This window comes from Mesocricetus auratus, unplaced genomic scaffold (assembly GCF_017639785.1).
Source record: "Mesocricetus auratus isolate SY011 unplaced genomic scaffold, BCM_Maur_2.0 Super-Scaffold_6730, whole genome shotgun sequence".
NCBI lineage: Eukaryota > Metazoa > Chordata > Mammalia > Rodentia > Cricetidae > Mesocricetus > Mesocricetus auratus.
Window position 1 is genome coordinate 71,946,483 of NW_024429184.1, and position 16,245 is coordinate 71,962,727.

Below are 16,245 nucleotides of genomic sequence, written 5' to 3' on the forward strand. Positions count from 1 at the left end.
GTGTTAAGATTTCAGTAATCATTGATATTTAAAAAAAAAAGCCATCTGCTTCAAGTTATAGAAACAATTTTAATGCAAATACTCAATAGGGCATCTTTTGCATTGCTCTCAAAATTTCATCTCTTTCTGCTGCTGTAGGCATAGATGGCTGAACTCCATTTCTTCTTCTTTGGATCATGACAGAATTCTGTACATGGGCATAAAAGAAAACATCAAAATCAGTCATGTATTAAGTGGCAATAATTTGCCAGTGATTTTCGATTGTTTCCTCAAAAAGGAAATTCTAAAACCTAAGTTTTAAAACTCCAAAACCTACTTCTGGAACTCCAGATGTTTCAATCTATTAACATTTACACTTTAGTGATTATCCCCACAGGACACATTAGCAGCAGTTGGGATAGGAATATCCTGTGAAGTACATATAATAGTAGATATGGTCCACCTACGAAAGCTATGCATGATTATTAAGTGAGACTAATTATTAGAAAAGGAGCAGGAGCTAGACAGGGAACTCAGGGAAGCAAAAGTGAATTATCAATGTATTCAACACATTTTAACAACTGTGACTGCCTGTGGGAAAGGCGACAGAAACGGAAGTCTAAGGAGATGTATGACATCAGGGTAACCTGTACTTTGCCTGTGGGAAAGGCGACAGAAACGGAAGTCTAAGGAGATGTATGACATCAGGGTAACCTGTACTTTCCCCTCTTCTTCAGGAAACACAAAATTATCACAAGGCTATTGTGTGACTACAGATACTTCCCTAGGAAGACTTTATATTAAAACTGAGGCATTAATCCTTAGAATGAAACACTCTCTCAAGGACCCCATAGAGCTGAAATACCACACAGATGATGAGTTTGAAGGTTAAATTTCCCTACGGCCATCATTGGGAAGACTGCGGGTTATTGATTGATACCAGCTTCAGGTAAGAGCCAAGAGCAGAGTTTTACAAGAAGTGTGCCAAGATGGGCTTACCCAGAATCGCCGGCAGTTTTTGTACTTCAAGAAGTAATTGGAACATCTCTCCCTGTCATAGTTATTTTCATCCATACATCTGGTAGACGCATCAGATTCCTTAAATATGTAAGAGAGCCATCATTTAAAATGTGGAATGTGATCTGAGAAAGACCCAAACACAAAGGCTTCTGAATCTGCCTCCCCTCTGAGCAGATGTGAAATGGTTTATTTTTGTTCATTTTAGTGGGTAGACTTATAAAACCCAAATAATATAGTCAACTATTCCAGAAATCACTCAACTTAAAAAGTCACCTTTTTTTCCAGTCTGGGCCAGTTTTCTAAGTATCTGATGAGATGAGTTTGAGCCAAAGCACTGATTGTGGTCATTTGTTCCAGAAGTTGGAGCAAGGTAGACCATGCTGAGCACTGCTCTACAAGCGGGAGAAACCTGTCTCCCAGCTCCCAGCGCAGGTCTCCTGGCTTTCCCCAGGTCTCATGTTGACTTGATGTTTGATCTCAATGCTCGTTCTCAGATGCCAAGTAAATTACACGAGTAAGTGATCTACATCAAGGCAACCTACATTAACAGCATTCATCTAGATGCATTTTTGGCTATCATTCGCTACTTTATGCAAGCATACTATTACATATGCAATTTTAATAGTTATCATTAATGTGACTTCAAAAAGAAAGTTAGCAACACAGGGCCATGAGTTTAAAATGAAGTAGGTACCACTGGTAATTAAACTTAAGCTGTCTGAACTAGCAGCAGTTTGGACAACAAGCTTCAAAGTGAAAGGTATGACTATGAGAAGTCATCTAAAACAAAGATTCAAATAGGCAGGGAATTTGCTTCACATATCTAAGAAACATACCTTATTTGTTGAAAACAGAATATACAAACCAATAGACATATACTGTATGTGTATTTTTGAAAAATCCATACAGGATATTGGATTAGTGCTCAGCATGGCAACAATATGGTAACTTTTATATTGTATGTCTCAGAAGTGGCAAGGCCACAACCAAGTGTTACATGCTATACCCAATTAATGTCAACAAAAGCTTACTATTTCAACACAATGTTGTTTATATGATACCTTTGTGAGAACCATTAACCTTAAAATAAGATAATCACACTGTCAACCCATGACTCAGCCAGGATGTATCAAATAAGATTAAATACTTGCTGTGATTAAACCCATTGTTTTTTAATTTGCTGTATTTGTACCATGTTTAGATTCAGGATTTTCCTTAGCATTTCATATGCTTGTCAAGTTTTACAGTGACAACCAAACACTGCTTCTTTCACAACTAAGCAAAACTGAAGAAAAGAGTCTTTGTTAGCTACATTTTGGTCATTTTAAAATGCTAAGAGTGAAATAAAATACACTGGCCAGGAATATCTTTTTCACAGAATAATACTTTATTCAGTAACTGTATAAAACAGATGCCCACAAAATTAAGAGTGGTTTTCCCAAGTTAACACCCATTGACAATGAAAAACAAACCACCCTACCGACAAGCAAGGGTTTATGTCAGGATCTCTCAGCCTCCGTGTAACTATGGGCATCTTGTCTTCTCACTGAAGAGAGATGGGAGAAAAACAGGTCAGAAGGAAATGACCAGAAAATGTTATCATTCTACAAGCATAGAAAACTTAGTTCTCAAAGTAGAAGGTAGTCTAGGAAACAATGGAACACAGTGAGTGTATCAAAAAGCCAAGTAACTGCTTAGTTAACGTTCTGAAAGGCCACAGTTTAAAAAACAATTACAAGTTTTATTCCAGCACTACCTTCTACTTAAATAACATGTCCCTGGATTGAAGGGAGTCAGGGTATCCTAGTGTAGTTCAGTAATTTTCCAATTGAGTCTTAAAAATACAGCTGTGCGCGGGGTGGTGGCGGGGCACGCACGCCTTTAATCCCAGCACTTGGGAGGCAGAGGCAGGCGGATCTCTGTGAGTTCGAGGCCAGGCTGGACCGACAGCCTCCGAAACAATACAGAGAAACCCTGTCTCGTAAAACAAAACAAAACAGAAAAATACAGCTGTGCAAAAAGTCTATATTGATTAAAGACACCACATTTCCCTAAGAGCCAGTTAGTTGTTTCATGCAGTCTATAAGTCCTGGTTCAGGACAACTGTTCTTCAAACTTCAATTCAAGTGGAACTGGTGACAATTATCTTCAAAGAAGGGGGCAGGGTGTAAAAAGCAATAGTCATAGTTATTTCAGAATGGTCTTTATTTGTTTCAATATATTGATATAGCATTGATGAACCACCCACTCTTTAAAAGAAAAATCCCTACACCAAGCGTAAGGGACTAATCTGGCTTACACGCCCAAATCCTGCTCTAGTTTAATCATTTTTCTACCTAAAAATCAAAGTAGAATCCAGAGAAATAACACAGTATAACATACACACTTCCACTGAATTAAAAAAACAAACATACATGGGCCTTTTCAGAAGTCAGAATTTTTGTATGAAAAGTCACAAAAAAAGTTAAAAGAAACAATGTATATTCATAAAAACTAAATCAAGTCCATGAACTCTTCATAAGTGAATGTATTCTCAGTCAATGGTCACCCTGTCCAGTTCCTTCTATTCTGAGAAGGATTAGGATGAGCAGGCCAAAGGAACCCAACTCTTCCATGGGATACAAAGGATGGATATGATTATTCTTCAGTCCTTTAACTTGCAGTAACCACTAAATAATTATTTTATTTCATGACCTTCATTGAAAATATCCAGCTAACAGAAGCATCTTGATGGAAACTCAGTACAGAGTCCAACTGCATCTAGAAGCTTTTCGTCCTCGGAAGACAGGATTTTACAGGATTGCTTCTTCCTAAGAGAAGTAATGGGACTAAGAAAATTTATAAGCTACTGTTTCATATCTATCCTGTCATGTCTTCACAGAACTCTGCTTGATTGTTCATACACCAGACGTACAATAATCTCAGCAACAATCAGACACAAACATAATTCAAGCTGAGTCCTAATCATGAAGGAATTCTGTTCTATTTCATTATCATCAGCCAGAAATTCTTTAAAAATACCTACACAACAGAGGCATCAAGTTTGCTGCTCCAAACTATTCCCATTTATTGTCTTTTATTCTGGATTCTAAATACAAGTCACTGTAAACATGAATTTCCGAATGCCACCTCATTCGTATGAATGAGTCCCCGTGTTAACTGTTCAGGAAGAGGAAATGTCAATTTACATGGAGGAGTGGGGCTGAAGTGCAGGATGGAGTGCCCTGCTAAAGAGGCCTTATCTGCTGACTCTTTGAAGATTCAGCAGTGAACAACTATTACAATGCTCCACTACTTCCAAGAGGATACTCGGAAAGAAAATCACAGATTTGAGGGAAGACTGAAAACCTACAGCACATCTGAGGAATAACTACAAAATCTACTCTAAGGGGCAAACTGCTTACCAAAGAAGTTCCGGATTCCTACTCTCCTCGTAGCTTTGATCCGTGGTCGGGGAAGGGCACGTTACTGAACACGTCCAGGCCCCCAGGCTGCTCACAGTCTGGTGTGAGTGTTCAATCCGGAAGCAGAAACACCACGCCGTAAACCTGGGTGAAGAGGACCAGGGACAAAAAGTCAAAGTACACACCACCGGGAGCTAGGTGGTCGGGGGAGACTCCCAAAGGATGCGACTCCGGGACCGCATGCCTTCCGGGGTGCCGCTCCCAAGTATGAGACAGCAGACAGTGGGCACAGGTGAACACGACCCAGGGGCGGGGAGGGGAAGGGCAGCAGAGCGCGGGAAGCCGGGGAGGGCAGGACAGGGAATGACCCAATCCGGGGTGCCCAGACCTGCATGGGGTCACCTTCCGCTGCCCTGGCCCGAAGAATCGCGTAGTGCGAGCAGCGACCGCGGGGCGCGCCGCGGACGATCTGACGCCCCGAACTAGGGTCGGGTTCCTCGGCTAGTGTAGTCCGGGGCCTGCCGTAGAGGGAGAGAGGGAGGGGCCGGAGACCACTCACCACCGGTCGCCTCTCCACCAGCACCCGAGCCGGCTCCAGCTCCAAACACGTCAGTGGCTCACGCAGCAGGACCTTAAGTAGCGCGCACCCCAACGTGCTGCCCCCGCGCCCCCCGTTTCAGCCCGTCCAATCCTCGCGCGTTGCTGCCCGATTGACAGGCGCGCGGGACCCTGTGCGGTGGGGGCGGGCCCTGTTAGCTCCGCCCTCGGGCAGCGGGAGGAGGGCCCAGGCAGGAGGAGTAGGTGGGACGCTGTGAGACCCCGCCCTCTCCCCGCCCCGCCGCGCCCCCCGCCCTGCAGCCTCACTCTTAACACTTCTGCCTGACGGGCAGCCGCGCCAACCAATGGGCCCGCCGGAGCCTGGCGGCGACCGCACGGACTGGCCGGGCCCGGGGCGGAGCGTGAGGGGGGCGGGCACCGCGGCGGGCGGGGGCCAGGGCGGGCCGGCGGGCGGGCGCGGGGCGGGGGCGGCGGCCGAGCGGGCGGGGGGAGGCGGCAGTGGGCGCGACGTCGGCGGCTGCGGCGGCGGCGGCGGCGGCGGCGGCAGCTGCAAGTTGAGCTGCAGGGGCAGCGCATACACTACAATGGCTGCTGGAAAGAGGCGTAAGGAAACAATTTCCAGGCCCGCCGCGTCCAGCCCGAAATATGAGAAAAAAATTATTAGAAATTCCGCGGGCGGTGTAAAGGCGGCGGACGGGCCGGAGGGAGGATGTTAAAGCCCCGCGGTGAGTTCTCCCGGGGTCCGGGACGGCGGGGAGGCGTTTAGCGGGAGGAATATCAGGGTTATTTAAATTATGGGACTAGCCGAGGGGGCAGAGGAGCCGCGGCGGCGGCAGGAGGAGGAAAAGTTTGTGCTACTCCCAGCCCCTGCTCAGGACCCCAGAGAGAAAAATAATAATAAAAAATCAAATAAAATCGTGCGGCGGGGCTGCGAGGACTCCCGAGGTCGCTGCTGACAGGGCAGGGGGCGACGCGGCTGGGGACCCGAAGGTGAGGTCGGTGGGAAAAAAAAACCCTTTTATTCAGGGTCTGGAAAGTTTGAAAAGTTTTCCTCCTCCTCCTCCTCCTCTCTGGTGCTGTGAATATTGTGACAGCGGCAGCGGCAGCAGCGAGAGCGGAAGACATTAGAGACCCGAAAAATAAGGGAAAAATTAATATAAATTCGGTTTTGAGAGGAAACTCTCCGCGTTTTCCACCAAAACATCCCGGGGGAAGGTCGCTTCCCAAAGGGCCTGGCGGAGACCCGCGGTCGGCAATATTTGGGGGGCACTGGGAGTGACTTGGGGTAACTTTGCCCCCTTCACCGAAGAGGTTTTTCTTTTCTGGAGAAATGCATTTGTTTTTGCCCTCTGCCCAGGTGGGATAGCCGAGTCGGGGTGCGGGGTCCGCGGGGCGCCGGACCCAGCAGGGTGGCGGCGGGGGCGTAGGGGGAGGGGGTGCTAAATGAAAGCAGGAGATCGGGACGGAGCAGGGACAGCTTGTTGTCAGTATCATAAACAACCAAAATGGAGGGAGAACTCAGGCATATAACCAAATAAAAATTGTTAAAAAATCGCAAAAAATCCCTAAAAATCCGGGATGCTCCCCCCTTTCTCGCTAAAGGTAAAAGTGTGAACCGCCTTTCCCCTGAAGTCCATTTTGACTTTGCAGGGACCAAGGAGTTAATATTTATTTATTTTTTAAAACTTTCGAAGGGCAAAAGCCTTTTATAACTCCACCGACAATGAGAAAACGTGAAAATCCAATGCAAGAGAAGCAGGGGGAGGGAGGGGGAGGTGGTAGTGCAGAAACTGCTAAACTTATTGGTAATGTGGACTGATCTGAGATAAGATAAACACTATATTTGCTATTTTATAACTCCCTTTTAATTATCTTTGCGGGGTTTGCTTTTTTTGGGTAGGAAAAAAGTGATGCCATTTTCTTAATAGAGTTAATGTGTGTGATTGGAAGAATAAACCTTTGCGACTTTAGATTGCATTTTCGTTGCATTTATGCCTCGGGTTTTGTTAGTGGCTCCCTCCTTTCTTTAAACTGGGCTCTCCAGAGGAGGGGTGGAAAGGTGCTGTTGCCCAGAGAGACTGGAGGGCGAGACTGGCGAACCTTCTGGGGAGGGGTGGGGAGTTGTTTGGCTTCTCCCTTCCTGACACGTTTGCTTCACCTGTTCGCCCTCACTAAGGAATGTTGGACTGAGGTTTTCTGGTTTTATGTATATAAAAGGATGGTGCCTCTTGCATCACATTGATGTTAGTGGGAAAGTGCTGCTGATGTTGGTTCCACGTGGGATCTGGGACAGAGCAGGGCATTTTAAAGGGACAGCTTCTCTTTTCTTAGGGTTTTCATCACCTACGCAGACTTACTGTCTGAGGACCAGAGGCAGAGGTGCTGGAAGTGTGTGGTGATGGAAGAGCCTTCTCTTTCCATTACTCAAGTGCACCCACGTTTAGGAGTGATGGAGGGAGAGGAGGGATAAACAAGCCCAGCAGAAGATGGATATGTGTGTGGCTTAGTTTTCATCCACGCTGTTCTTTTATGTAACAAGCCCTCCCAGAAACTTTTCATGTTACATTGCTTTGCTCTGGAAGCTGATTTTGGAAGGAATTGTGGAAAAATGGAAATAGTTGAAGGTGTGTGGTGTAATGGTATAGCATTATTGAACAGTTATGAATTCTGTGCAGTGAGATCAAAGAGCCATGTATGCCCATAATGGGGGTTTACAGCCATTTTGTAAAATACCTAATATTCAGTTTGGCTTCAGGTACATTGAGGACTTCTGATTGAAAATTACAGGCAGAGTGGTGAAGATTCCTTAACATTATAAGCAGTAGACATTTCTGGGGAGGCTGGAGTGGCTCTCAATGAAGACCATGGAAAAGTTTACATACACATCCATTTTTAAAGTCCATCCTATGCATATGGTGTAACTTTACACTTTGGAAATGAAAATGCTTGAAAATCCTGAAACCTATCGATTTACATCTTTTCAGCTGAAGTGATTTGTGATTAGTAAACAGGAAATGTTTACTAATCATTAGCTACTGTTGGCTCTTGGTGTCTTAGATGTCCATAATATTTTCAAAAGGTAAAATGTGTACATTGTTAACTGTGCTGTATTTGAGATTAAGACAGATCTGGAATGGAAACAACTTGCATTCAGTTTCCAGAGGCATATGGAATTTGGGAAATAAATCTCTATTTTGCTTTGTTTTTACAATTTGTAGAAATGGATCAGAGTTAGAACTTAATTTTTGGGCTTCTTAGGCAATGTTCTCTTTTGCCATAATATATAAAAATTATTATTTTAAAGTCCATTGTGTGTTAGTTCCTGTTTCTAACTGAACTTCTCTCAGCACCTTTCTGTAAATGCCTCCAAGAGAACACTATCAGTGTCCCGTGAGCACACCATCCTGTGGTTTTCCACTTTGGAAACAGCTACAGCTTTCTAAGAAGTCACTAAAGAAAACACAGTGTCACAGATCACTATTAAATCATAATGGCTTGGAAGGAGATTAAAGTATCAATGAAGAAGATAACCCCTCCCCACTATAACCTTCTGTCCAAAGGTTTCTGAATTCCAGCATTACTTATAAGACCTCTGAAGTTTATTTTGCATTTTCATTGTGTTTTTGGCTTAAGATAGTTGTTTTGACCGTAAATAGTCAGGATTATGTTTTGTGCTTAAAATACATGACACTTTCGGATACCGAACAGTTGCCACTTTGACAAACCAAATACTAATACCAATAAATTCAATGTCAAAATCAAGGCAACTTTTGCTTTTAGTCGTTAGCTCACTGAGCTATTTAAGTTGTTTGGGCACTTAAAAATAGTATTCCATTCTTTATTGTCAGCCTCAACAGAAGTTCTCCTATTAAAGGTTATTTTTTTCTCATATAGAGTGATATAAACTTTGTGTTTGGGCTTTGTACAACCAGCTACTTTTCTTAATTAGAAAATGTTCTTAAATGCCTAGATTAAAGCCTGTACTTCTTAGAATCTTGTTTAGATAGGGGGTACCCCATAGCTGGTTTGAATTGGTTGTATAAGGTTTTCCGATGCCTTAGAAATTCTACCTGTTGAACTTCCTTTGTCTAGAAGTCCTATTCAGTTATGCCAATTCACAGAAATCATCTGAGGATATCTCCTGCTCTACATTCTTACTTTACTCAAAGTCAGAGAAACCTCGCCGATTTAGGTTCCTGAGATTTAGATGCCCAGTGTTGCTTTTCAAAATTCTGGAAAGAATTGTTCTGCTGTGGTGGATGATTTAGTGAGTGTGGGCTAGTACTGATAAAACTCCACATCTGTGTGTTTATTATAAGCAAAATATTTTAATAAACAAACATTTTATAGCTAAAGTAGTGAATTTGCCTTTATCAATATAGGTGGAAATTTTAAGAATGCTGTTTATGTTTTAATATCAATCAATATAGGAATTTTCCTTCATTATTATCATAATCTTTATTGTTATTAAATACATTTTCATATGGCATATTAGAAATTGTCCTAAGGATTAAATTATTGTTTTCTAAATTAAATGCCATGTTCCTGTTGTAGCTGGGATTTTAAAAGACAGACAACTAAAACCTATGTCCATGGCTGTCTTTGAAGTTTACTTCAATAATTATTTTTCTCAAGTTGTATAATCAAAATTTTCATCCTTCTAGGAATGTTTTAATATTATTTGTAATTTTGTTCTTTGGGAATTTAACATGTAAAAAATTAACCTGTTACACATGAGGGGAGGGTTTCAGAAGAAGAAAAGTGTATCTGTTGAGCAAGAGCTAAGCAAGTGGATCTGTTCATGAGCCATCATTTAAAGTGTTTCAAGAGCCTGATAAACATTTTTTCTGAAACACTGAATATGTTGAAAGCATGTCAGTCATTGCTCAGAAACAAAGGTAGCCCTTTATTGCTTTAATTTTAACAGGAATTAATGTAGCCAGCATATTTAAGCAATTAGTAAGTGTTTAGGTAGCCTTAGGAAAGTGTTTACAAACAAGTTCAGTTCGAGGGCAGGGTACATGGTTCTCTGTGATTTCAGAACTCATGCAAAGAGCTCCTTTCCATCACAACACACAGACTCTTCAGAAGTGATTTATTGTTGCCTTTTTTGTAATCATATCATTGCTAACTTTTTTGAAACTTTCCAATCTGAAATCTACTATTACTGCTTTTTCTTCACATCAGGGCAACTTTTATAGCTCATTTGAAAATTTAATTTCAGGTTAATTGAGAAAGTAAATGAATATTTCTAGAATTTTTATGAAAGGTTGGTGTGTAGTTGTTAACATTTGACATTATGAGAAATATGTCTGTATAAAAGCCTAATAGAAATTATTACAGAGGCATAGATTGATTTTTGCTTTTCAAATTACTGGCCTATCTCCCTGAGGTTAGCATTCTACCTAGTGTGTCCTCCTGTCTGTGTGTCCTCCTTACCAGGGGAGAATTGACCAGGAGGATATGGTGATACTGACTATCAAAGACATTTGAATGTTTTTGTGTTCTGATTTTGTGTATGTACTAGTGTTTGTTATTCTTAAGGAACTTTACTTTTTTAACGCATATCCAAGTACAAAAATGTTACTAAACAAATAATATCTCATTTTCAGAAAGTGAAGTAGTGTAATATTATTAAAATTGTTAGTGTTTAAAAGTCCCTGCATGTCTTGTAAACAGAGTCACTGCAGGATCCTGGTTTTAAAACTAAGCACAGTGTGTGTTGGAAATTTGAGATGACTACCTATGAAATGTATGCATATGTGTGGAGTGGGCTTCTGCACTCACAGCCTAGGTTCACAGGAAAAGCAGTTTGTTAAAGGTGGTCTTTGCCTTGTTTTTTAAGTGGAACTTTTTCCTAATTTAAAATCATAGAAAACCTAGAAATGTGAACATGTTAGAGAACAAAACTGTGGTTTCGATAAGACTTTTGAACAGTGGAAGTGTACTACAGCATCAGTGTAGACTAAAATGTTCAAAAATAATGATGAGAGACTGGAGAGATAAGAACTTCAGAATAAAATAGTAGTTATGATAAATTTAAAATTCAACTTATGTGAACAAAGAATAACCAACCATAAAGCACAATCACGAGTTTGCAAAAAAAGATATCTGAATTTTAATTTGGAAAATTTTATCAGAGAATATTTTTAGTGTAAATTGCTGGATTTCTAACCACCTTTTAAAATGAGACCTACAGAACCTCTGCTCCTTCTCTCTTTAGATTTGGATTAAACTAAATTCTAAGAATGACTTGTAGTGATGATCTGAAATTCTTTTTTTTAGCAGAAGGAAATGGAGAAAGTCATTTTCTCCTGCTTCTAAACAAAATTTTTTAAAGAGTATTTAAATATGTAGTTATGTGAAATGTCTGACAGCTTTAGAAATCATTGAAAATTGCCTTCCTTGTTGTTTATGGAAAGCTTAAAACTTCTTTTTTAGGTTAGTAAAATAAATTTTGAAACCTCACTCTAAGAATGGTCTTGTTCCGTGGATTTTTAAGGGCAATTTGAATAATTTTTTTACAGTCTTAATAACACTTTATAAGGTTTATATGATACAGATAAGAGTTTTTCACTAGTAAGACTGCTAATTTTCAGGCTAGTTTAAGGTGTGTGCTACTGATTAAAGTCATTTCTCTTTCTCATTTACGAATTAGCAATTGATTTTTCCAAAGCAGAATTGAAATCTGCTATTGTGCTATCTGGCAGGATTTACCTTTAGTTTTGCAGCCTACTCTGAGACTGCAGAAGTCCTTTCCAGTGGTGGGTGAGAGAGCATTGCACACCCTTGAAGTCTACCTTTTTTGAGAATTAGAGTCTCATTTTAAGCCTTTCAGTTACTGATATTTAAATTATTTTCCCATGCTAGTATTGGTGTACTGTATGTAGGTTGTTTGTAATTTTCTATATTATAGTTTCTTTGTATGAGAAATTTGCAGAGTAAATGTTACCATTAAAGAGCTGCCACCTGACATCGTAAAAAAAGCATCTAATGTCTGATCGGTGGGCATTAGGATCTTTAAAATATGTTTTTTGGAAACTAAACATCAGTTCTGTTTCTCTGAAGATCCATCAATTGGTTGTTCTAGATGAAGAGAATTTTAAGAAACCAAAGCTGGAAGCTTAAGGTTGTTTAACTTTGCAGGTTCAAAACAGCACCAGTTGAATTGTAGTCTGCTAGATTTTCTCGGTAAATTAGTTTTATTTTCTTGTATTGTCTTAATGCTATAATTACAGAGCCCAAATTAGTTCTCCTCATGCCCAAAGGAATTATAATAAAGATTCTATTGTACCATCTTAAAGCAATGAAGTAAAGTAGCATTTGTATGAATGCATTCCCTTCCTTTGGGTTACCTTTTCATTTTCTAAGTACAGTTTCTGTGAGTGTTTCATTCTGGAGAAGGGAAATTAGCTCTATTAACTTTGACATGAAACTTATTATAGTTTTAGTACGTTTATGGAAAGTTCATTACTTTATAAGTGATGGGTAAGACCTATCATATCTTTAAAGTAAGCACCGGTATATCTAGTATACCTGATTGCAAGCTCAGCCTCAGACATAAATCTGTTCTCCTACTACCTTTAAAATTGCTAAAGTAAATGTCAGAAAATGTTTTCCTGTGTTTTGGTAATTTTTTTTATTGTCTGGGGTAATTTACTTGAGTAAATTTCTATCTTAGTTGTGTTTCTCTTCTAATATTAGTATTTTATTTGAAAATTGTTGGAAAGGTATGTGATCTCAGCATTAAGATAGAATTGGACGGATGATAAAATAGTTATACCAAGAGTCATGGAAGCAGCCCTGCTGGCTCTTTGAAGATTTAGAGCTTTTCAAAGAATGAAAGTCCGGGTGAGTACAGTGCACATCTGTAGGACTGGTGACAGTGTGTGCTCTGCTCTCTCTTAGCAAAGCCGGTGTACCCTCAGACCTGATGTCATGCAGATAACCGATTTCATTCTACTCTGTTGACAGTGCGTGTGTTAGCCTTCTCAGACTTTTTTAAAAAGGAGCAAGGCATTCCTCAAAAAGAATTTGTCATGCATCATGTTTTAATAGACTGGATGTGAAGATGTATTGCCATAATTGTTTACCCAAATTGAGGCGAAAATGAACCATCAAATAATAAATGTAGTTGGAAAAAGAGAGAGACTTAAATATTTATCTGAATAAATTGATTTACTGTTGAAATAGATAGAATTTTAACCAGAAGAATTGTTTTTGTTTCTGAATCTGTTTTTAAGTCACAGAGGTTTGTAAACAAAGTATTGTTAAAGTCTAGCACTCTGCAAAAGGTCTTAAGCATTTGTCCTTTGACAGTTCATAAACATATTTTAAATGGCCAAAATTACTTCAAAGATCTTAGTATCTTCAATTATATTAGTTGTTTTTCAAAGAAAGGTGGTAACAGATAGCCTACTATTTAGCTGCATGTCTGTTGTGTTTGGGAGCTTTAATATTAAGTGTTTACTGACAGTACTACTTCAGGGTTTTTTTAAAGTACTATTATGGATGTTTTCTTCAGAAGTCCTCTTTGTGGATATTATAACTTAATTCAGTTTTATTGGAGTTCTCCGTGCCTACTCTTATTTCTTAGCATGCCCCTGTTCTCACAGCATGCTGTTCTTAAAAGAAAGTCCTGTTCTGAAGTACCTTTAGGTGTAGCTCAGGTTATCTCAAAATCGGCACTGTGGATATGACTGCTCTGCTCCACGTTGGCCCAGTGTCATACTTAAATGAAATGATACTCAGTTCACCCTTTGTTGATCACAGCAAGAATAGGAAAAATCAGCTTTAAAGAGTATAACGGGATCCCGTTCCGAGGCTGAGTCATAGTGCCTTGCTGCAGTCCACGATTCCTCTGCCAGAATGAAAAGGAACTTGTTAATTAAAACCAAAATGCCCGTGTGTCTACGAACTTTTTTCCTAATCAGGCTTCAGACACACTGGTGTGCTCCCATTGGCATCCAAGTGTGCTTGCTGCTTGGCTCTGCTCTGCTCAGCTCTCAGTGCTGCCACCCTGTGTATGGTAGTGCGGCTGCGGCAGACACACTGCTGCTGTGCTATCAAGTGCTGAGGCTCTGGAGCACCCGTGGCAAACGAGCGTGCAGTGGGATGAGCGCCGACTGTGTTGTGTGTGCTCTGCCTCTGTGTGCGGTGCTGTACTCCAGCTAGGTTCTCAAAAGCTGTGCAGCCCACAAGTACCGTACTCAGCTGCCAAAAGGGAAACCTTGGAAAAGCTTTAAAGGTAAATGCTGTTGTCTGTCTAATCTGCCGTTTCACTAAAAAAAAAGCAGTGTCGAACTAGTTCTTCAAATGTGGCCCGAAACTGGTCAAGTAAGAAAGCAGAGGTTCTGAGCATGTAAGAATGAGAAAAGTCATAAGATTTCTTATTTTAGCCAAGTTATAATTACAAGCTCTTCCTAGTAAAAGCAAAACCAAAAACGATCACACAAAAAGAGACTGTTTCTGCTTAAAAAGAAAGGAAACTTAACTTGATTGGCTAAATTCTGTGAATCACTGACCAACATGACTTTTAAATTATATCATCATCGTATTTAAGTATTAATGCCTGTGCCTCAGCCATAAAACCCTTGGCCTGGATCACAGCATTGCTCATTTGCTTTTACCTGTCTAACTTCATTTTCGAGGCCGTCTGTGGGATAGGAAGTACAAACATAGTGAGTGTTCAACAAAGCATTAAGGAAACATCAATATGGACAGCCTATAAAAGCCGATTATAAATTAATTTGTTGGTATAAACATAAATTATGTCAATACCAAGATGAACATGCTTAATGAAGTAGTAAATTTGTTGCAAGAATTAAAATCTTAGGTTTAAAGTTTACACTGATTAACTTGAGTTAGCTCACTATTGTATGAATGCTTATTAAGTTATATATTTACATTCATATGCATATGGGATTGGTGGGAAATGTATCTGCTTTCTAAGTTAAAGGAGATTTTAAAATATTATACATCTAAACTTTGTTTTACAGGAAGGATCTCAGACACAGTTGCTTTAAGTCAGATTTATGGCCAAGCCACCTGATTTCTGAATGGTCACCATTTCTTCAGAAGTTTTGAATGGTTTTGCTTCAGTAAACATTGTAATTCTATATGGTAGCCGTGGAAAGTATTGCTTAGGTTGGTTAATTTTAGATATTGAGCTTCTAAAACCAAAGTGTATGGATGGCTCGTCCCTCCTGGGAGATGTAAAAGAAACCACTACAGTGTATGTGCGGTCCCCAACTAAAAGGCCAAGTGCAAGAGCTTCCCTTTGTTAGTCTTCTAACGGTCCCCATGTTGGAGGGTTTGGGAATTTCTTTCAGCTCAGTAAATACCATTTAAATTAAAAAAAAATAACTGACATGAAAATGCGATTAAATTTTGAATCAATATTGGAGTTTGATCACTTTCGAAGAAACTTTTAAAAAAATTATTTGCTTCTCGTTTATCACTCTTCATAGCAACGTCAAGATAAGACTGGATCGGCTGACCTTATTTTAGCAAAGCAACAGTTGGACAAATTTACCTAAAATCACAAGATTCTATACTATTTTAAAATATAGATTGCATCTTTCTTGTCTTCACTCAAGTGCAGAGAGCCATGCCACTGCTCAGGATCGATTGTTGTTATCTGACATTCATCCATTCTACAGTGAGAGACAAAATTGGCTTTGTTTTTACTTTGCATCCTGACAACTAAACTTCATTCTTGTGCTAAGTGGGAGTCAGAGTATGAAGGGTCCTCTGCCAGTCTTGTAAGGTATCTGTATTCACTGCTTTAGTTTTTGATTGCTTTTAAACATGCCACTTAGATGGGTACAAAAGGAACACAAAAGTAGTATATTTTTAAATGTTCAGAGAGTAATATAGATATCAAACAGTACAGTATTCGTGGGAGGGAGAGGGAAATGAGATGGGCCTTGGGAAAGGCATGAATTAGAACGAGGCAAGGAAAATGAGGGAATGGCATTCCAGTGAAAGAACTGGTTAAAGCAGGAGTAGAAGCGGAAATGAGCTTCCTGCATGGTGCACCAAGACAGCCATACTGGAGAGCTGTTTCTGAGGGAGCTGTGCAAGGCAAGAGGAGATGGGTATTCTGGGTCTGACCAGGGCAGGCCCTCGTGGCCAGCCTCATGGTTTGCTCCATGTGCTGTGGAAATCTTGGAGATGTTCGAGCAGAGGATTTGGAGTTAGGAAACTTAAAGTGCCTCTTAATCCAGAATACCTTGAGCAGGAAGCTCTGGGACATACTCCTGCTATGACATGGGATCCTCTG

At 40.4% G+C, this 16,245-nt stretch overlaps 2 protein-coding genes across 9 annotated transcripts in view; one reads left to right on the forward strand and one right to left on the reverse strand.

The window, feature by feature from the left end:
- Positions 1–49: 49 nt before the first annotated feature.
- On the reverse strand, positions 50–5,104 carry Chchd7 (coiled-coil-helix-coiled-coil-helix domain containing 7). 3 transcript variants are annotated; one of them, XM_040741495.1, is made up of 6 exons: positions 4,963–5,104; positions 4,404–4,547; positions 3,694–3,809; positions 2,480–2,545; positions 979–1,077; positions 50–187 (listed from the first exon to the last, which is right to left on the reverse strand). In XM_040741495.1, exons 4-6 carry the CDS (start codon positions 2,531–2,533, stop codon positions 83–85), a joined length of 258 nt encoding a protein of 85 aa, XP_040597429.1. In that variant the 5' UTR covers positions 2,534–2,545; positions 3,694–3,809; positions 4,404–4,547; positions 4,963–5,104; the 3' UTR covers positions 50–82. The 3 variants fall into 3 exon arrangements, with proteins under 3 accessions (XP_040597429.1, XP_040597427.1, XP_040597428.1); XM_040741493.1 differs by lacking the exon at positions 3,694–3,809; XM_040741494.1 differs by lacking the exons at positions 3,694–3,809; positions 4,963–5,104 and adding an exon at positions 4,792–4,956.
- A 376-nt stretch (positions 5,105–5,480) lies between these two features.
- The window catches only part of Plag1 (PLAG1 zinc finger), a 40,660-nt gene continuing 29,895 nt past the window's right edge, over positions 5,481–16,245 (forward strand). For all 6 annotated transcript variants that reach the window (XM_040741496.1, XM_040741497.1, XM_040741498.1 and 3 more), the window contains exon 1: positions 5,481–5,686. The gene's annotated coding sequence lies outside the window, so the exon portion shown is untranslated. The remainder of the gene's footprint in view (positions 5,687–16,245) is intronic.